Consider the following 21410-nt stretch of genomic DNA (forward strand, 5'->3'; position numbering starts at 1 on the left):
TTTTCTCATTGATGAAACATCTGATCTCAATACATTTTTCTGTTCCAAAAACTTGAATCTGTTACGAACACAGTTTTACAGATTATTTTACAGATTTGACTCTTTGACCATTTAAAAAAAAAAAAAAAAAAAAAAAAGGGCGCTGTTCAGAAGGAGTACAAGGTCTAAATGAGATTCTGCACACGCGCACTTCACAGAGAAGGCGTTCCCTAACGGAAATATGCAAATAAATGTTACAACGTGCCAATAGGATCTCGCTAGCTCGTGCTTGGTTCTGCCCACTATGCTTCATTTTCTCCCACTGAAAACGACACAGATTAACTATCTTGGGTTAGTTATAAATATATTTTTTTGACTGTACTGTTGAAAATAAGTAGGTTAGAGTAAAATTGTCCCGTTCCAAATCATCATCAATGTGATATGTTAAAGGAACGATATTTAGTTTATGGTCCCTGACATAAACTAAATACGGTCTCGGAGCTCGTTTTTTCTCCCCGAGTTCCCAGTTGTTCGGACGTCGGATATGTGGAATGAATATTGGGTCATGTTCATTAAAGCAAGCAACGGAAAATATTTAGCAACGGAAAACAAACATTAACGTATTTTTTATTGGATGCTAGGTAGTTCCTCTCTGTTTCAGTTCGTTTTCTTCCGTTTGGTGCCTAATAAACACGACCCTGATTAAGATGCATTTGAATAATTGGATAGGCTACCTTGCTAGGCTGATCAATAGGCTACACAGCCAAGATTCTCAGTGCCGCCTTTGACAAGAAATCAAACGCAATTGACAAAATGGACAATGTAACTTAGTTTCGTCTTCTTTTGCTCTAAATGGATTCTAGTTACAATGTTTAACTGAAATAGTCGATATTTTGAATCGTTTTCTGTTCCACTTCTTCTAGACTGGTGTTTTGGGATTGTCTTTGCTCTCCAATAAACTCGCCGAGATTTTCACAGAAGATTCGGAAAATGACAGCACGTTCTATGGGTTTTCCGACTGTGAAAGTGATCTATGTGATAACAAGGTTTGCTATAAGTGTAATTTTGTGCATTTATTTTGCACCTGTTTACAAATTATCCAGTCAATGAGTTTATGCTATTTAATCGGGTCTTGTAAAATCCTAATTTATACCCCCAGCGAGTTACTTTATTAATAGGCCTAATTTCAAAATGTACTGTTTGGAGGGAATCAGATTTGTATGGACCTTGTTCTCATTCAGTGGTTCTATATGGTTGTCAAAAACGTGATAATATTCAGGTAGATTTTGGTTGTCAACTGTTTTTTCTTATGTCATCTATCTACCCTGTCTTCCACCAGAGTTCAGACAGTGGCAATCCAGTGGATCTCAAAGGCAGCCCCATAAAACAGCCTGTACCCCATCGCTTCACATTACGTGTGGTACTGCGCCCCCGTAAGCTAGCCACACCAACTCCTCACTCCAGTGAAGAAGAAGAAGAGGAGAGGAAGATGGAGGCTGAGAAGGGAACAGTCAGATTTGAAGTTGAAGAGAAGCTGGTGACTGATGCAACACAGCCTGTTAAACAACAGTCAGGTTCAGATTCTGAGGCTGATCTAGCACAGTCTGGATCTTTTCTGGCCAAGAGGGCCCAGAACGTCAAGGCTAACAAAGCTATGGTAAACGTGCCTTTTGGTAAAATTACCACACACTCCCGAGAGGAGACAATCAAATAACGTCACGTTTATCTGTACAACTAATGCTGTGTATTCCTTGTTTTAACTCCGTCTCCTGCAGTTGGCTCAGTTGATAGCAGACCTGCATAAGATGCCAGGAGCTGCCCTGCTGAGGAGTCACAAAGAAGGCAATCTTAAAAAGGAGAAAGGCTCTGTGAGTTGATTCTATGTTTCTTGCTCACCATGGATGGGCATGTTCAATATATTCAAGTCCCTAGAGCGTATGCATTGAATGCAGTGGAGTGAGGGAGATTGGGTGGGATAGATGCTGTTCAACTTTCAACACCTTTTCTATTGGTCAGCACAGGTTTCTTCAGCTTTTCTATTGGCCAGCACAGGTTTCTTCAGCTTTTCTATTGGCCAGCACAGGTTTCTTCAGCTTTTCTATTGGCCAGCACAGGTTTCTTCAGCTTTTCTATTGGCCAGCACAGGTTTCTTCAGCTTTTCTATTGGCTAGTGCAGCTTCATTGCTCCTTGATCTCTTCCTATTTCCCCTGCAGCGAGCGCCCCGCTCCAAGGGCGCAGTAGGGAAGTCCAGGACGAGCCCTAACAGATCCTCCCAGAGACGGACCCGCTCCATGGGGGGGGCTGAGAGCTTGGAGGCCCCCCAGGAGGAGAGAGCGCTGGAGCTCAGTCTGGAGGAGGAACTATTGCAGGTTAACAAATACCCTTTTGACGCGATCATACCAACCCAAACTGTGCTGCACCGAGGGTGGATGCCGTAACCAAGCTAGCTCAGTATTTCTTGGTTAAGTTCAGCTTTGTGTGTCCCCAGTACGGTACAATAACCTCTTGATTCACATAGTATGAAATGTAGCTTGTGATGTATAGAGATTTGTTCTGGTAATAGATTTATCAACGAGCGGTCCACTCTCTGTTCCAGGTACGTGGTGATCCGAGGCAGAGGCGTGCTCCGCGTCCCAAACAGGCCAAACCTCACAACATAAGACCTGTGGAGGAGATCACTGAGGATGTGCTACTGCTGGTGGCAGACCACACGACAGAGAAGGTGTACAACAGAGCCACAGTAAGTTAGGTCTCACCAAAGTCGAAGGGGTATTGTCTTGTGCACGATACAAATTTTATTTTATTTTACCTTTATTTAACTAGGCAAGTCAGTTAAGAACAAATTCTTATTTTCAATGACCAATTTGCATCAAAAATGTATTTTTCCGGTCTCTTGTTGATTTGACGTCTGTCTGATTCTCAGGGCTCAACGTGTCACCAGTGTCGCCAAAAGACTACTGACACCAAAACGTGTTGCCGTAGTGAGGAGTGTCGTGGTATAGTGGGACAGTTCTGTGGCCCGTGTCTGAGGAACCGATACGGAGAGGACGTCAGGAAAGCCCTGCTCGACCCGGTAGGAACTCCATCACTTGTCTTTATACCCTTTTCATGTCAACCAAAATCTTACTGTGCTGGCTCTGATTTAATTTTCTCACCGTTGCATAACCAGGCCAGCACAGTTAACGCCTGATGTGACCTGGCTTGGTTCAGCTGTTGTGTGAAGAAAAAAAAAAAGCACTAATGATTCATCAATATTTTTTAAAAAGTCTTTAGTCTCCCTGCTCGTAGAAAGTAGTTCAGTGGGTAGTAGCCTACATTGTTCATGGCTACATTAACTATCCACATGGTAGCATGCGAATGAATTAACATGACCTTTAGAGCCTAGCTGCTTGCAAGAACTCTGTCAAGAGCCTATTGCAGGTGCATTGGGTATATGAGTCATTCACACTTTCTAGGAGGTTATGAAAGTCTTGAAGTTAGAATGTATTTATTTTTCATGTAACTATTCTTGTTGTCCCCTGCTGCAGGACTGGCGGTGTCCACCGTGTCGAGGCATATGTAACTGCAGTTTCTGCCGTGCCAGAGACGGACGCTGCCCAACTGGAATCCTGTTCCCTCTGGCTCAGTTCCAAGGCTTCTCTGATGTCCACTCTTACCTCAGCAGGTCAGCTCTACCCCGAACCCTTACTCTCTCTGGCTCAGGATCCTGAGTGGCGCAGCATGAGGCGTCACTACAGACCCGGGGTTTGATCCCGGGCTGTATCACAACTGGCCATGATCGGAAGTCCCGTAGGGCAGTGTAAAATTGGCCCAGCGTCAGGCTGTCATTGTAAATAAATTGTTTAAAAAAAATACCAGGGCTTCTGTCCACTCTTACCTCAGGTCGGGCCATGTGCATCTAGCCTCCGAGTGCTGATCTAGGATCAGTTTCATACATATGGCCCCTGAAATTCATCCTCTTATACTCTACTTTAGGGTACAGCCAATTGTAGTTTTGAATAGCAAGGGTTTTTCTTCCCTCGTATTGCAATTATGACATTGTATTTTTTTTCTAGTCTTCACAGTAAACTGACAAATGAGGACTGAGGATCTGAATGGGAGCCTCAATGTCCTTATCTGACCACCAGGGGGAGCAGTTGCAAATCACTTGTCCGGGAATACAGAAGTTTGGCACCTATCCAGATGAGGTTTATGTTCTAACATGGTTTCTGTTGTTTTTGATATGAATGTTGATTTTAATCAGATGTTTTCAAATAAATGATTTGACGGCGTCTGATGTTAGTCGTTCACTTCACTAGCATCTGAGTTGACTAGTCCTTAAAGGGGCGGACACGTCAGATTTAAAGAATATGCCATTTAGCAGACACTTATCCAAAGCAATTTAGGCACATGTGCATGGTTGGCCCCAGCGGGCATCAAACCCACAATCCTGGCGTTGCAAGTGCCATGCTCGACCAACTCAAGTCAATAGGAGCATAAATCTAAAAGAACAGATCAACTTTTGTATTCATAATTTTTAATCCAGCTGTTGGCATTTGTAGTAATAACATTCAAAAAAAAAAACCTCCCTTTTTTTAAAATGAAATAAAAACATTAAGGGCACTTGTCTGAAAACTAAGTTGCAAGGATAGGAGTACAAATCAAATACTGAAACAATGCACTCAAATACATTTCCCACAACTTGTAGTTGATCAAGCATCAAGTCAATAGGGAGTTAAGTACTTAACCCTCTTCAAATGTGTATCCAAAATGGCACCCTACTCCCTTTAGTGCACTACTATTGACCAGGTCCCATAGTACTACATAGGGAATAGGGCGCCATTTGATTCACATTTAGAACCCCGGCTAGTCAGTCTTCTGCAATACATCTGTGACTGACCACACTACTGAAACTGACGAGGTCAATCTTAACGTTTGATTGACCCTGGCTTTCTGTTTGAGACAACCTAATGATGCTGTTCTTACGTAATAAATCAGTACTTTCTTCCAAAACATGCAGGCCAATGCTGTTACAGAAGTACGGTTGTATAAATGTGGTTTTCCAGAAAAGTGAAATTCCTGGAAAAGGGATTGCGTAAGCAGGAATTACTTAACAAGATTTCATTAACTTAGGAATGTTGCCGGTCTTTTGCACCCTAATACAAAAACCTAGGCTGTAATACAACCAGGTCCAGAGCCAGGTTATATTGACTGTCTAGAACTGATGACGAAACCTTCCATTCCACAGTTCTCTTGAAACAGAATATGGATTTTTGGTTTTAGCTGAAATTTATTTTTTTTTGCATTATTTGGAAATAAGACGACTTAAAAAAACAAAACGGGGTTAAAGTAGTCAAGGAAGAATGATATCCAAATGCAGAGAAAGAATGAGTATGAAGCAAATCATATGTACTGGGACTGGACTGTATTGAATACATGTAGTTCATTCTATAGACAGAACACTTCTTGAAATAGTTTAAACAAAATCTACATTTATATAAAAGTTTAGAATAGAAGTTTAAGATTGATTGTGTATGAGAGACTCACAACAGAAAGGCAATCTCTTGCAACCATATAAAGTTCAGTTGATCCTTCCTATGCTAAGAATTTCCGTAGCTTTACATGAGAGAAGGAAAAAACATATGTACATACAAAAAGACTTATCCCAAATGTTCTTTTTTTTGCTATGATAAACGTATCAAAGCAGGATGGCTTGAATGTGTACCTATATAACCATATAAAAAGGCAAAAAACAAGGAGATATTTCATGACGATTTTAGATTTGTGTCCCTGTTTAGTACACTACTTTTGACCAGGACCCCATGTAGGTGATTGTGTGTGTGTGTGTGTCCCCTGCTGATTAATGCTCCTGGGTCTGGGCTGGATTCAGGGACATGAAACATGCCAAACGCTGCAGATACAAGTAGAAAAAGAGCCGATTCCCTTTTTCTACACCATCTGAACGTTGTGTAACGTTACATCCTCCTGAACAGGCCCCAGAAGTCACTAGTGACCAAATAACGATGAGCCCCTCCCCCATCCACACTGGCCTCCAATGAGAAAGAACCAACGGTGATACTGGGCTAGAGACAAGAGAAGGTGTGAGAGACCAGGCGAAGGCCCAACCCACTCAACCAGCTAGTACTGAAGTTATCCCTGGTGTATACTGTACTATACCCAGACAGAGGGGGGTTGGACAAGAAGAGACCTGAGAGAGGGGGTGGCTCCTAGCCATGGGGGAGGGGACTCTGAGTAGCAGTAGTGCGTTTCTGCGTTATGTACAAATAGAGATTGGAAGTGATGGATTTGTATTGTGTTCCAGAGAAGGTGCCTTTGTGAATGTGTTACTAGGACAACCACTGTAGTAGTACCATTCAATCCCTTCCATTATCGATCACATCTAGGTAACTAACATCCAGACTGCTCTCCACCCGACTCACAGCCAATGAAATGGGTAAGGTCATGGAAATACGCCATAGCAGTGTATCTGAAGGGACTCCCTGGATCCTGTCTCAGCTCTCAAAAATATCTAAACAGAGCTCTCCCTTCCTATTATTAGCCCTTACTGTATATAATCTAGACACATATAGCCCTTATAGATCAATGTCCGCTGCTCCACTACCATCCTGATCCCCACATCCAATCAACCAATCAGTAATCAATATCCATTACTGTTGATGGAGTGCAGGTCAGCCACCTGCATCACGTTGATGCCGCTGCTGGCCAATCGGGCGATGCCCTCGGGCGACAGTGTCTCCATGGCAATGAGGGCGTGTTGGTCATTGACCACACCCCCGGCCCCGCCATCTGTGGCTCCGCCTCCACCCGACTGAGGGGCGGAGTTATCGGAGGTCACAGCGCCACCGGTGGTTCCTTTCTTGTTGAGGTGGGTCTTGAGGTGTTTGGAGAGGTGGTCGCTGCGCATGAAGCGCTTTGGACACTCCGTACACGTGAACTTCTTCTCACCTAGAAGGCAGGAAGAGGTTACAGGTTAGTAGTGATTATTCTTGTAACCTGGAGAAATGTCTCCTTCAAAAACAGAACAAATGTCTGGCATCAGTGGTTTCTTTCATCATGATTATTCAGAAATAAAAAAACATACCTAATCTGCACAGAGGTCAGTGTTATGTTGGGACCAATAGGAGAAAGACAGAAGTGTCTGTAAATGACTGAAACTGTAAATCATTACGCAATAGGGTCAAAGGTTATTCCCGAGACCTGGTTATCACCATATAATAACCTAGTCAGAGGTTGTAACTAGGGCCCCAGAGTTGTTCCTCGTCCAGTCATCACAAGGTCAACAGTGACAGGCAACAACCATAGAGATGCACTATGCAGATATCACTCCATTATTTCCTGGTTAGCGAGCCTAATTTTAGTTTGTGTGACAAAAAAAACAAACCAGTATATTGTAGAGAATCAGTTGATCTAAACCTCTAAACCATAACTAAAAATATATTTTTCAGCTGTTTGAAGCTGATGTACAAAACCGAAAGTAAAAAAAGACACAAAAACAGGAAGCATAGAAATGGCGCAGATCTACAACTCACTATTCTAGACAGATCTACAACTCACTATTCTAGACAGATCTACAACTCACTATTCTATGTGAAATTGGCCAGGTCGCACAAAAGTGACATATTGCAGCTTTAAAATGACTAGAGGGGCTGTTTCAAACGTGGTCTCAGAATGGGGTGAAAATGAAAGCCATATTGGTCAGGGATATATCCAAACCAGTCTTGTGTGGTGAGGCTGGGTACGGGGACATTCACAACACCACCTCCAGCTCTGTTTGTGTGGTGAGGCTGGGTACGGGGACATTCACAACACCACCTCCAGCTCTGTTTGTGTGGTGAGGCTGGGTACGGGGACATTCACAACACCACCTCCAGCTCTGTGTGGTGATACGGGGACATTCACAACACCACCTCCAGCTCTGTTTGTGTGGTGAGGCTGGGTATGGGGACATTCACAACACCACCTCCAGCTCTGTGTGGTGAGGCTGGGTACGGGGACATTCACAACACCACCTCCAGCTCTGTTTGTGTGGTGAGGCTGGGTACGGGGACATTCACAACACCACCTCCAGCTCTGTTTGTGTGGTGAGGCCACGGGGACATTCACAACACCACCTCCAGCTCTGTTTGTGTGTGAGGCTGAGGCTGGAGGCTGGGTACGGGGACATTCACAACACCACCTCCATTACGGTGACATTCACAACACCACCTCCAGCTCTGTGTGGTGAGGCACGGTGACATTCACAACACCACCTCCAGCTCTGTTTGTGTGGTGAGGCTGGGTACAGGGACATTCACAACACCACCTCCAGCTCTGTTTGTGTGGTGAGGCTGGGTACGTGGACATTCACAACACCACCTCCAGCTCTGTTTGTGTGGTGAGGCTACGGGGACATTCACAACACCACCTCCAGCTCTGTGTGGTGAGGCTGGGTACGGGGACATTCACAACACCACCTCCAGCTCTCCAGCTCTGTGTGGTGAGGCTGGGTACGGTGACATTCACAACACCACCTCCAGCTCTGTTTGTGTGGTGAGGCTGGGTACGGGGACATTCACAACACCACCTCCAGCTCTGTTTGTGTGGTGAGGCTGGGTACGGGGACATTCACAACACCACCTCCAGCTCTGTTTGTGTGGTGAGGCTGGGTACGGGACATTCACAACACCACCTCCAGCTCTGTTTGTGTGGTGAGGCAGCTCACAACACCACCTCCAGCTCTGTTTGTGTGGTGAGGCTGGGACATTCACAACACCACCTCCAGCTCTGTTTGTGTGGTGAGGCTGGGTACGGGACATTCACAACACCACCTCCAGCTCTGTTTGTGTGGTGATACGGGGACATTCACAACACCACCTCCAGCTCTGTTTGTGTGAGGGTACGGGGACATTCACAACACCACCTCCAGCTAAACGGGGACATTCACAACACCACCTCCAGCTCTGTGTGTACGGGGGTCCAGCTCGGGGACATTCACAACACCACCTCCAGCTCTGTGTGGTGAGGCTGGGTACGGGGACATTCACAACACCACCTCCAGCTCTGTTTGTGTGGTGAGGCTCCATTCACAACACCACCTCCAGCTCTGTTTGTGTGGTGAGGCTGGGGCTGGGACATTCACAACACCACCTCCAGCTCTGTTTGTGTGGTGACACGGGGACATTCACAACACCACCTCCAGCTCTGTTTGTGTGGTGAGGCTGGGTACGGGGACATTCACAACACCACCTCCAGCTCTGTTTGTGTGGTGAGGCTGGGTACGGGGACATTCACAACACCACCTCCAGCTCTGTTTGTGTGGTGAGGCACGGGGACATTCACAACACCACCTCCAGCTCTGTGTGGTGAGGCTACGGGGACATTCACAACACCACCTCCAGCTCTGTGTGGTGAGGCTGGGTACGGGGACATTCACAACACCACCTCCAGCTCTGTTTGTGTGGTGAGGCTGGGTACGGGGAGAGCTAAATTGACAACTTCCATAGCCAGGTTAGCTGACAACGTCACGAAAATGATGCGGGCTCTTCAAATGGGGCAGAAGGCCATGTGTTGTGATTCTGGACGGTCAGATAGCGGGCAACAATGACAAGAAACTGCCATATGGGGAATCCTAAGTGACCGATTTCAGCTCGTTTGACCTTGTTCTTGATACCATGTCTTGCTATGAGGCGTTCTGATGGACGTCACAGCTAACATTAGCTAGCTAACCAACGTATTAGAGAGAAAAGTGCCTAATGTGCAACTTGATTTTTGTTTTCAATAAACATTGGAGATTAAATATATAGTTTACATGTTACCGACCCAGTCTGTTTTGCTCCGTAGTTACGCGCGTCGGTTTTGTCGCTAAAAAAAACCAACCATCGTCTCTGTTATAACTTATCAATAAAGATGTCATTTAAAATGGTCTTGGCTGTCTCACCTGTGTGTGTCCTCTTGTGGCGTTGCAGTTCGTCTGAGCGAGTGAATTTCTTCCCACAGAAGGACCAGCCACAGACGAAGGGTCGTTCTCCAGTGTGCCAGCGAAGGTGAGCTCTCAGGTGAGATGTCTTACCGTACACCTTCCCACAACCTGGCATGTGACAGATATGCTGTTTCTTCTTATTGGGATCTCTGAACAGGAAAAGGGGGAATTGACAAGTCATTTTTCTGCTAGGGTATTAGATGTGTGCCACCAACCTTTTTCTGCAGTTTCAGAAATATTGTCCCCAGTCTTTGCATGTCATGCCGCTCAAATATACTTCCCAACCGTTCTCTCCGATTAGCTTGCATTGTTATTATTTTCCCCCTCTCTCTGGACATCAGCATTTTTTATTCATCAGGAATACTCCTAAATTAAAATCTAATCTGCACAGAGGTCATTGTTACATTGGGACCAATAGGATCAAGACAGAAGTATGTGCATACGAGTCATAAGCAATAGTGTCAGTGGTTCTTCCTGAAACCTGGTTATAAACCACATAACCTGGTTCCTGGCTACATCATTGTAAAATCAAGAGAAAGGCTTCCAGGTGGTAACATAATGCAAGTGTTGACAGACTCAGATGTTATGTACCTCGCCTCTCCGTCCTTGCAGAAGGGACAGGTGCAGGCTTCCCTGCGTGTCCGGCGGTTCTGAGGCTGAGGGGACGTGTCTCCCTCCTCCATGACTGTGCCGTCATCCAGACTGTCTCCCCCTGCCTGCAAACCCTGGTCTCCTGTGGAGGAATAAACAGGAACTTCAGCCGTTACAATAAACATACAGTATATTCAGTGTTTACAAACATCATTGGTCTTCCCGTCTATGAAAACTTACTGCGACGAATCAATTGTTTTAGGTGTGTATCTAGAGCCATTGGGCATTACAGATACAAAATCACCTTCAAGTAAAATCAACATTTATTGGTCACGTACACAGTTTAGTAGATGTCCTAGCGGGTGCAGAAAACTGCTTAGCATAAAGAGAACTGCTTAGCATAAAGAGAACTGCTTAGCATAAAGAGAACTGCTTAGCATAAAGAGAACTGCTTAGCATAAAGAGAACCTCATGACAGTCAACAGACCAAATACAATAGCATGTGATTAATTATTCTGTCATTGTACTGTGGGGACTAAACCAGTTTAAACATCTTATTATCCTACCTACCCAAATTAAAATTACAAGTCCAACCAGTATGGTCAGGTTGAGACATTGGGGAAATCCATGTTGAATTTCATGTCTAATTTCAGGATAGAAAAACTATAGGCAAGCCATAAAATGTAACTGCTGGTAGGAACAGGGCAAACTTGGACACGCCCACATAACGTTTGTCTGTCTGTGGGGGCCCGGATAAGACACTGACAGGGTGGGTGGGGTGTTTTACACCCCCTCATCTACTCCAACCGACTGCCGGACCAGACAAACCTCTTACTAGCCGACCAGACAAACCTCTTACTAGCCGACCAGACAAACCTCTTACTAGCCGACCAGACAAACCTCTTACTAGCCGACCAGACAAACCTCTTACTAGCCGACCAGACAAACCTCTTACTAGCCGACCAGACCAGACAAACCTCTTACTAGCCGACCAGACAAACCTCTTACTAGCCGACCAGACAAACCTCTTACTAGCCGACCAGACAAACCTCTTACTAGCGGATTGTCACTGACCCACAGAGGAGTAAAGGAAATGCTTAGTCAATGCCCGTCTGTTACTCTGAACACACACCATATAGATACTAGCACCATGTAGCGTGAACAAGGCAAACCAGTTGGCTTACTTAACACTTACTTTCGCATTCCAGGCATCAAGTTACATTTGTTTGTTGACATCAAATAATTCAAAACCGACTGAATGAAAACCTTCGGATTACAACAATTAAAGTGCAGATACGGGTAAGTCTACAACTGTGACCACTCATGCATCAAGCGAAGTAACATAAAAAAAATTTTTTTTTAAAAACCTCCAGCAAAATCTGTCAGTTTAAGATATGGGCTGGGTCTCAATCCACCGTATCCGTCTAGGTCGGCCCTCCGTGTCTGAACGGGCTGGCTTCGAAAACTATTATGACCAATCGATGGAAAGAGACTCTTGCGAACATGATGGCGTTCTCCATCGTGCGCTACGACCTACACAAGTGTCACGAGACTCGTCTGAAGGACTCGTACAAAACAGAAGTATGGAGGTAATTTGGTGCCCCCCCCCCAAAAAAAATAAGGGGTTACACACACACATACATATATGTACACACATAATTTCTTGAGCTTTCTCACATCTCCTAGACATAGTACAGACACTTAAAAACCTTTATTTATACCAGTCCTTTGTTTCATTTATGAATGCGTTACTCAATGCGTTTCTATGGGCTGTTAGTAAAAGACGAATTCAAATTCAATAGGATAAGTGTTAATTCAGTCCTGAGCAGAACACGTACCAGCTGTGTTAGAGATGGTGATGGGGACTCCTTGTAGCTGGTGCATCTGTAAACCAGAGTTCTGCAGTGTGTTGAGGTTGATGGTGTGCAGGCCAGGGAGTTGCATGGTACCTCCCTGGGCCTGGCCCAGCTGAGAGAGACCCTGCATGGGGGCCAGGGTGATCTGGGTCCCCGCTGGGCTCTGCAGCTGGAGGGTCTGCCAGCTCACCTGGAGGGATGAGGTAGAGGAATTGATTAGCAGATCGAGGAAGTCCGTATTGATCGATTAGGAACGGACATATTTAAGTTATATTTTCCATTCTGTTGGACTGAGATGAGTTTACATTCCCTTTTGTTTTCTCTCTGGCATCAGTGGTTTCTTTCGTCACAAACTATTCAGAAATTAAAACATCATACATCATCTGCACAGAGATCATTGTTACATTGGATCATTAGGAGAAAGACATGAGTGTCTAAGTCAGTGGTTCCCAACCAGGGTACCTAGTCTATCCACATGGGATACTATGATAAGACTCATGAGACCATAGGCCTACTGGTAAACTGCAAGAGGGGGTACTTCAGGGGTACTCCAGCCAGAGCAACATTCAGTTAGTTGGTGGTACAGTAAGGGGGAAAAGGTGCTAAATCACAAATGTAAGCTATAGGGCCAGGGGTTTATACCTGAGAACTGGTTATCATCTTATAATAACCTAGTCAGAGCCTGTAACTAGGGCGCCAGCACTAAACAAATACATTCCGAAAAATCTTGAGTAGAACTCCTTCTAGCTCACCTGTCCGTTGAGCCCGACGGTCCTCAGCAGGATGGGAGAGGTGTTGGGGAGGGTCTGAATTTGCAGGTTCTGCAGGGCATCCTGGGTAAGCGTTGGGGTCGCGAACACCTGTCCCCCAGCTGAGATTGTCTGCAGGGAGGTCCCTCCTTGGATGAGCTGCTGGGGTTGAATGAGGATCTGCTGCGGCTGATCTCTGTTATCTGGCTGGATGGGGATCCCGCCGCCAGAATTCTGGAAGCCATTGGTGCTCTGAGTCTGCTGTGTCATGCCTCCATACGAGGTGCCCGTCTGAGTGGTGGTGGTGGTTGAGTTGGTGTAGTATGTGCCAGAGGTTGACACTACCTGCTGCATCAGCTGCTGGTTAGAGCCTCCGTCCCCTTCAGACCCACTAGCTGCACTGACCGGAAGGAGGGTGATATTGCCATTTAGGAGACCAGGCATATTAGCCAACTGGAACTGGCCCTGGTTGTTCTGCAGGACGCTGTTACCCAGACCTAGATTCTGTAGGGGGATGGCTTGCTGTAGGACCCCGGCGGGCATGGTTAGGATATTTCCTCCACTCCCTGTTCTAACCAGCTGCTGACCCCCGTTAGGCGAGGAGACTAGCTGGAACTGCCCTGCCCCAGCTGCATTAGGGTCCTGCTGCACCCCTGCCTGGGCAAACTGTAGATGCTGGCCATCCACCGTCTGGAACTGAGGGATCACCTGGTAATGGATGTTGGGCATGGACACAACCTGGCCCCCAGACATGGTGAGGACCTGCTGGCCCTGTAGAGAAGGAGCTGAGGACAGCACATACTGCTGCTGTCCCTGGTGCCCACTGGAGACCGACGTCAACACCTGTTGCCCCCTGTTCTTCCCCGAGTCGCCCGCGGTCATGACCATGCCAGTGGAGTCGGTGGTGATGGTGTTGGAACCACTGGAGCTACCGAGACTGACAGGGATGATCTGCCAGCTCCCATTGGCTGTCTGGGTCAGCTGGGCTTGGCTTAGGTCTAACTGTTGTTCGGAGCCGGAGTCACTCTCGCCTGGGGTGTCGATTCTACTACAGGTCGCTGCCAACAGAGCTAAAGGAGAGGGCTGCTGGGAGTCCTGCAAAAAAAAAAACGTTATTTTTTTACAAAACTCAACAACTTGTTTGCAGGAAGAGTAGCTCCTACATGTACAACAGCTAATGGGGATCTAATCAATAAGATACAGCATCACAAGACGTTACCAAAGGGGTTCTGTTTGATGTAACAATGTGATCTGCTTTTCAAGGTGTTCATAAGAGAAACCAAATCTAGTCTGAAAGAGTTCAATTAAAACAAATTAAACCACAGTGAAAGACAAACAATAATTAACATAATGTAAAATTCTTGTCACATTTGCCATGGTTTTTAACATCACACCTAGAGTGAAATGTGACAGTACACACAGCATTCCAGCGTATGTGCTGCAGCAGGCATGAGTGAGAGGGCAAGCCAAGGGAGAGGAAATGGGGGAGCGCCAGTGGCAAATGGGTGGGATCACATTTTTTTTTTTAAAGAGCAGCGGCGGGCTAAACTTCCCCTCCCCCAACCCACCCACACCTTTATCTTGCCCTATAAACTAGCTCACTCAGCCGAAGCCACCCCCTCCGACGCCAGCCAAAATGGGCTGTGCGAGTTGCTGTTACGGGGCTGGCAGGAACTCCCCGTGTGGGATCATCCACCTCTACGACTGCCTATATCCCCACCCCGGTGACATGTGCTTGTGAGAAATCAACAACACTGATCAAAACCCATTCCCACCACTGACCACAGTTAAGCTACGCATTTATCCATAGCTAGCTAAGATAAAAAATAAAAAAATGTCTCATGCTTGGCTACTTTTCTAGCTAGTTTACATGTCAGGAGGGGGGAGGAAAGGTGGTCACGTCTCTAGCAAACATCAGAGGAATACATTGAATGCACGTTATCTGGGAATGTGTAATGTTATTTGACTGGCAAGCATACTTGTCCGGTATTTGTGTTTCGCTTTTGAAGGAAGCCTCCACCGCTTTCCACCATCGCGGCCATTTCATCCTGTTGGTCTGTGAATGTAACGTTGCAAATGGATTAGCTGCTAACAGTAGCTAACTACCTGATATGAGTTGCCAGTTAAACAAAACCAAGCTAGGATATTACAGCTGACACGACTATGATACATTCATGAGATAAAATTTTAAAAAACACTGCTAATACCACGAACTAAGCAAACTAAGTTATGTAAGTTTTTCAACAACAATATAATAAAATAAAATAAAAACAACCGTAAAAAAACAGCTGCTAACTGGCTAAAGAAAGTAGCTAAATTAGCTAGCTGGTAGCATGGGAACGATTAGTGGAGTCTTAATTACACAACCACAAGAGCTAACTTAACGTTAGCTGCCTGACTAGCTAATGACATGATATTCGAAGAGTTTAAAATTGTTTTCCAACCTTAACTAGTTGTTAGCAAAGCTAGCTAATCTATCTCATACGACTTTCCCCCCCCCCCATCCTAAGTGACTGGCTAACCATTAGCTCGTTAACGTTAGCTAAGATTCAATAAATGGTTTATCAACATTTTAGAGCTGAAGAGTTTGAGACCTTGTCATTTCAGATTTGCCTAGCTTTTACCTACTCCATAAACAATCACCTACCTATTAGTTAGCTTCATAGACTTTTACAAAACTACTGTAGCTACTTGTGAAAGGGGGGGAGAAGAGAGAAGAAGAAAAAAGTTCACCTACCACTCATAATTTCGAGACGGGAGGAGTTTCTCGGGCTTCTTTCAGGTTGACATCAACTTTTTGCTCTTCAACCAAACATGCTGATTCTGCTACGAAGGAGAAAGGAGGAGATTTTTTTTTTTATCCAATCAGATGTCGAATTGTGTTGTTGTGGGCCAATGAAAATGCTGTTTTCTTTCATAACTTAGACCTCCCTCCCGGGGGGTTTCTACGTTGAGCAAGTGTGAGTTTGATTTAGTAACTGAGCTACATCGGCTTGTATATTTGCGCTTAAATTATTATTATTTATTATTTTTTTAAACCTGTGGAACGACTGTAAATCTTGTTCCCGAAGTGCCTGCATGCCACACCGTGCAACTTGAATCAAGTGCACCCCATGTATGAGTGACACTAACCGCTACCTAACAAGAGTTGTAGTTATTCTAAAATGGGAAGAGCTGACCAATGGGGATGTGGTCATGGGCGGGTATTTGGGTGGGGTCAACAAATGGTAGGTTGTACCTTTTAGCGGCTACGTTGACTAGTGTTTTTTGGCGGAAAAGGCGCCATTGACAAACCTGACCTAAATAAATTGTTGTTGACGAGCCCAACAGTAACAAAAATAGGCCACATTCACAACGAAAGACATCATACAATGTTTCATACATCCTTTACAACATAATGCAAATTACAGGAGGGAGGTTTAGAAATCGCTCAGCAACAGATGGGGCTAAACTTTTTCGCTGGCCACTCCCTGCCTGGATGAACATTGTGGGCTTGGGAACGTGCAAAGGGGAGGGCTGGGACCGGGGTGGGTGGAGAGACCCTTCAATGTGGAGGGACTCGTTTTGATAGCGCTGGGAGGAGATTTGTCGTGGGTGGGAGGGTTTTTACGTGTGAGGGGGTGTCCGTGGAACACATGTGGCCGGGGTAAACATTTCAGTCCCCTTAGGATGGAGTGTGGAGTTGCCAATGCTGGACAGCCACACACACCCTCCGCCCTCCTATCGAAGTGGACCACCCCCTCCAGTCCATCACTCCCTCCAGTCCACACTCCACCCCCCAATCCATCGCTCAGTGGTACATCCCTAACTGTTCTCCAAGCCCATCTTGTAGATATTCAGAAGCACATAGACGCTGTTTTTAGTAGCCTTTTTTGACATCCTCACAGTGGATATTGACAATAATATTTAGGTTATAAATAGGTTTTAACGACCATATGTTTTCTTTGTAGAACCAACCTCCCAAGTGTATTAACAGAACACCTGTCCTCCCATCACAGCCCATCTGCATCTATGCCTAACCCTACTGTAGGGAATTGATTTTAATATGAAATAATAAATACAAATATGACTACCGTTTGAAAGATCATGGTCCCAAGTATAATATACTTCAATCTTGTTTGAAGATCTTTAAAATAGTGTTGTTATTATACAGGTAACTGCCAAAATAATGAAAACACAAACACCAGTCAGAACAGCTTCAATGCATCTTGGTATAGATTCTAGAAGTGTCTGGAACTCTGTTGGAGGGATGCTGACACAGTTCTTCCATGAGAAATTCCATCTATTTGGAGTTTTGTTGATGGTGGTGGGAAAACATTGTTTTCAATTGGGTTGAGATCTGGTGACTGAGATGCCTTGGCATATGGTTTAGATTGTTGTCATGCTCATCAAACCATTCAGTGACCACTCGTGCCCTGTGGATGGGGGCATTGTCATCCCATGGAGGCATAGCCATGGTAACCAAAAGAATGGCCTGTGCATTTTTATACATGACCCTAAGCATGATGGGATGTTCATTGCATCATGAATTCAGGAAGCACACTTGTGAGGAAGCACCTGCTTTCAATATACTTTTTATCCATCATTTACTCAAGTGTTTCCTTTATTTTGGCAGTTACCTGTAGATTCCCTATAATAAAAAATATTTTTTCAAATAGTTAGTAGTTTCAAGGGATGGAACTTGAAGGGATACAGCACATACTAGATAACCTGTGCACGTCACAATCACTAGCCTCGTTTACACCTTGTGTTAACATGTACGTTTCGTAATCGGATCAAGATGATCCAATCACTCTCTAATCATGTACAATCAGAATGTGGAAATGATCAGGACAAAGGACGCGAGTTAGCACCAGGTATAAACGAGGCTATACTGTGAGCTCTTCTTTATTAGCCTACAGTGTTTTTTGGCCTCTGTTACGCAGGGAGGATGTATGTCACAAGTGTTTCACACGCTCTTTTTTTTCTTAAATTGAAACCACACGAACTTCCTTTTCTACCTTCCTTGTATTGTAATTTGCGCGTAAAGAGACAGTCAGAGGAGTTGACAGCAATGATGTATATATTATACACATTGGTTTGAGAAAGAGAGGCGCGAACATGTAGCCTAGGCGTTGTGTTGATAAAGGTTGAAACATTTATCCAGGATGAACCGTTCCAGTAAATTGTCATCTGAAAAACAGAAGAAAACCTGGATGAAATATGCAGTGCTATGCTGACAACAAGATGCAACTCGAGACCGGTGAGCGCAGTGGGAGAAACCAGAATTGAAACCTGCGGTGCTTCAGTGAAGGTAGGCTTGGAATGAACATTTTCTTCTTTTTTGTAACTTAAAAAAACAAACATTTGTCCTTGAAATACTGTAGATTGGTGTCAGCATTTGCATGCGGTTTGTTTTTCAACCATGTTTTCTAAATATGTCCTTGTTTTTTGCTTGAGCAAATAGGCAGTGCAATCAAGTTTTATAAAATTTTACGTTAGACTGACGATGGGCACTGAAAGATTTCTACCGGTATTGGCAGTTGTTAGGCTATAGAAATGAAATAACTTAACTTTTTTCTCAGAGGGAACTTCTGTGATTGTCATGTAAGGCTATGATTTTTCAGCTCTGGTCAACATTAACATAATTGCAAGCATTTTGTGAGTTTGTTACTATTACGATGATTATCAATGTTTTGTTCTGTTTTGCCTTGTATTATGCATATCGTTAATCTCTCTCTTGAACAATGCATCTTTCCTAAGGGCACGAAGCAAGATAAAGTTAACCCGCACCTCTCTGATTCAGAGGTTTTGGGTTAAATGCGGAAGAAACATTTCATTTGAATGCATTCAGTTGTACAACTGACTAGATATCCCCCTTTTCCTCTATATAAGAAGGGGATACAATCGGACCCTGGGAATTACAGTATCTATCCTCAGTATAACATCAATGGTCCTGGAGAGAATTGTTCATGAGCAAATGTATGACTATGTCAACAAACAAATTCTAATGTATGATTTTCAGTTGGGTTTTTTGAAAAACGTACTCCACTGATTCATGTCTACTTTAGTTGATTGACTTCATCAGGAAAGAGATTGAGGGAAATCTGTGTGGAATGGTACTGCTTGACCTACAGAAGGCCTTTGATACAGTTAACCACTGTCTCCTAATCTTCAAATTGGAGGCACTGGGGTTAAGCAGTATCCCTCGAGGCTGGGTAAAGTCCTACTTGTTAGGTAGGGAGCAAGTGGTAGAGGTTAATGGTTCACTGTCTCAGGCAAAACCAATGAGTTGTGGTGTTCCGCAGGGGCGTGTGTCTGGGCCTCTATGGTTTTTACTGTATATAAACAATATGAAAGATGCTTGTTCTTGCTCTCCTTTCCTTTGTTGCGGATCATTCTACACTTCTGGTGTCGCATAAAAGTAAAACTATGATGGAGAGCATACTTAGCACAGAGTTCACTAACATTAGCAAATGGCTTGGATATAATAAGCGATCTCTGCATTTACTGTAGAGAAACCCGAGGCAGTTATTTTTGGGTCCAGACCTAAATTGTGTAGGTCCTCTGAAATCAGAGTGTAGTTAGGGAGTGAGGTGCTGACTACTAAAACCTCTGTTAGCTGCCCGGGAAGCATCCATGGTGGAAGCTTGGGGGTGTGAGCATGGCCACTAAAATGCTAGGGAAGGTTAATGCCAGCACCAAGTTTTGGCGAAAAAGTCCAAGCTGCTTGATAAGGACTCCATGAGAGTGCTAGCCACTGCCCTCATTCAATGCCATTTTGACTATGCTAGTACTTCCTGGTTTGGGGTCTTATCTAAACTTATGAAGGGGAAGCTCCAGATAGCCCAGAATAAGATGATCAGGGTGGTGTTGAAGGTGAGTCCACATAAGCAGAAGCTGCTTTCAGGATCTCAACTGGCTGCCTGTTGAGGCTAGGGTGTCCCATGTTAGATATGGCCTGGATTAATTGGGGTGTCCCAGATTAGACATGGTTTGGATTAATGAGGGTGTCCCATATAAACCAAACCCAGTCTTATCTGGGACACCCTAATTAATCCAAACCAGTCTAATTAGGGTGTCCCAGATTAGACTGGGTTTGGTTTAATTAGTGTGTCCCAGATTAGACTGGGTTTGGTTTACAGGAATATTTATGGTTCTGCACCCAGATATCTAACTGGTTACTTTCCCTGTGTTCGGGATGCACACAACCACAGCAACAGAACATGTGTTGCTAATGTATGTTTATACAGGTTCAGGAGTAATGATGCGAAAGGTTCTGTCTTGTATACTGGAGCCTCAGAGTGGAATGAGTTGCCTCTGACCATTAAAACAATGTCCTCTCTGGGCAGCTTTAAAAAATACAGTAAAACAAAATGTTTGTCTTATTTGCCAATGTGAACGTCACCTACGACGTAACTGCAATGAGATGGATGTTCTTCTTCTTTGTTTTTTATGTTGTTAAAACGTGGCCATACTGTGTTCAATCGTGTGGATCTTGCCTAGCCATCTTGTCTGAAGAGGATCACTGTAACGCAGACGGAGGGAGTCAGGAAGCAGGTGCAGTCGGTGAGTTTAATCAGTGTGAATACAAAAACAGATGTAGGGTCTAAACATGGGAAAAACAGGAAACAATACTACCTAACAAGTGATACAACGGAGTGTTAGATAAAGGGGAAGTAATCAGGGAGGGATGGGTTGCCAGGTGTGCGTAATGATGGGTTGCCAGGTGTGCGTAATGATGGGTTGCCAGGTGTGCCTCAAAATGGGGCACAGGTGTGCGTAATGATGGGTTTGAACATTTTGGCCATGTTCTGTTATAATCTCCACCTGGCACAGCCAGAATAGGACTGGCCACCCCACATAGCCTGGTTCCTCTCTAAGTTTCTTCATAGGTTCTGGCCTTTCTAGGGAGTTTTTCCTAGCCACCGTGCTTCTACACCTGCATTGCTTGCTGTTTGGGGTTTTAGGCTGGGTTTCTGTACAGCACTTTGAGATATCAGCTGATGTACGAAGGGCTATATAAATACATTTGATTTGATGGGTTGCCAGGTGTGCGTAATGATGGGTTGCCAGGTGTGTGTAATGATGGGTTGCCAAGTGTGCGGAATGATGGGTTGCCAAGTGTGCGGAATGATGGGTTGCCAAGTGTGCGGAATGATGGGTTGCCAAGTGTGCGGAATGATGGGTTGCCAAGTGTGCGGAATGATGGGTTGCCAGGTGTGCGTAATGATGGGTTGCCAGGACTGGCGGTTAGTAGACCGGTGACGTCGGATTGGGAATAGACGTTACAATCA

The 21410-nt window shown here is 44.8% G+C and overlaps 2 protein-coding genes and 1 long non-coding RNA gene across 4 annotated transcripts; 1 reads left to right on the forward strand and 2 right to left on the reverse strand.

The window, feature by feature from the left end:
* The first annotated feature begins 556 nt into the window (after positions 1 to 556).
* Positions 557 to 4251, forward strand: LOC112235843 (cell division cycle-associated protein 7-like). The gene is made up of 9 exons (XM_024404377.2): positions 557 to 801; positions 903 to 1025; positions 1319 to 1636; positions 1755 to 1847; positions 2194 to 2349; positions 2577 to 2720; positions 2904 to 3053; positions 3508 to 3644; positions 4036 to 4251. Exons 1-9 carry the CDS (start codon positions 793 to 795, stop codon positions 4064 to 4066), a joined length of 1161 nt encoding a protein of 386 aa, XP_024260145.1. The 5' UTR covers positions 557 to 792; the 3' UTR covers positions 4067 to 4251.
* Positions 4252 to 4476: 225 nt separating this feature from the next.
* sp1 (sp1 transcription factor) lies at positions 4477 to 15995 on the reverse strand. 2 transcript variants are annotated; one of them, XM_024404394.2, is made up of 7 exons: positions 15872 to 15995; positions 15114 to 15190; positions 13138 to 14229; positions 12368 to 12575; positions 10530 to 10671; positions 9897 to 10087; positions 4477 to 6925 (listed from the first exon to the last, which is right to left on the reverse strand). In XM_024404394.2, the coding sequence occupies exons 1-7, from the start codon at positions 15876 to 15878 to the stop codon at positions 6618 to 6620; spliced, it is 2025 nt and encodes a 674-aa protein (XP_024260162.1). In that variant the 5' UTR covers positions 15879 to 15995; the 3' UTR covers positions 4477 to 6617. The 2 variants fall into 2 exon arrangements, with proteins under 2 accessions (XP_024260162.1, XP_024260163.1); XM_024404395.2 differs by having other exon boundaries at positions 15782 to 15880.
* Positions 7765 to 8062, reverse strand: LOC121847731. The gene is made up of 2 exons (XR_006084565.1): positions 7941 to 8062; positions 7765 to 7845 (listed from the first exon to the last, which is right to left on the reverse strand). It is a non-coding gene; the product is annotated as an uncharacterized LOC121847731 (long non-coding RNA).
* Positions 15996 to 21410: the final 5415 nt, after the last annotated feature.

The sequence above is a fragment of the Oncorhynchus tshawytscha genome, linkage group LG02 (assembly GCF_018296145.1).
Source record: "Oncorhynchus tshawytscha isolate Ot180627B linkage group LG02, Otsh_v2.0, whole genome shotgun sequence".
Classification (NCBI taxonomy): Eukaryota; Metazoa; Chordata; class Actinopteri; order Salmoniformes; family Salmonidae; genus Oncorhynchus; species Oncorhynchus tshawytscha.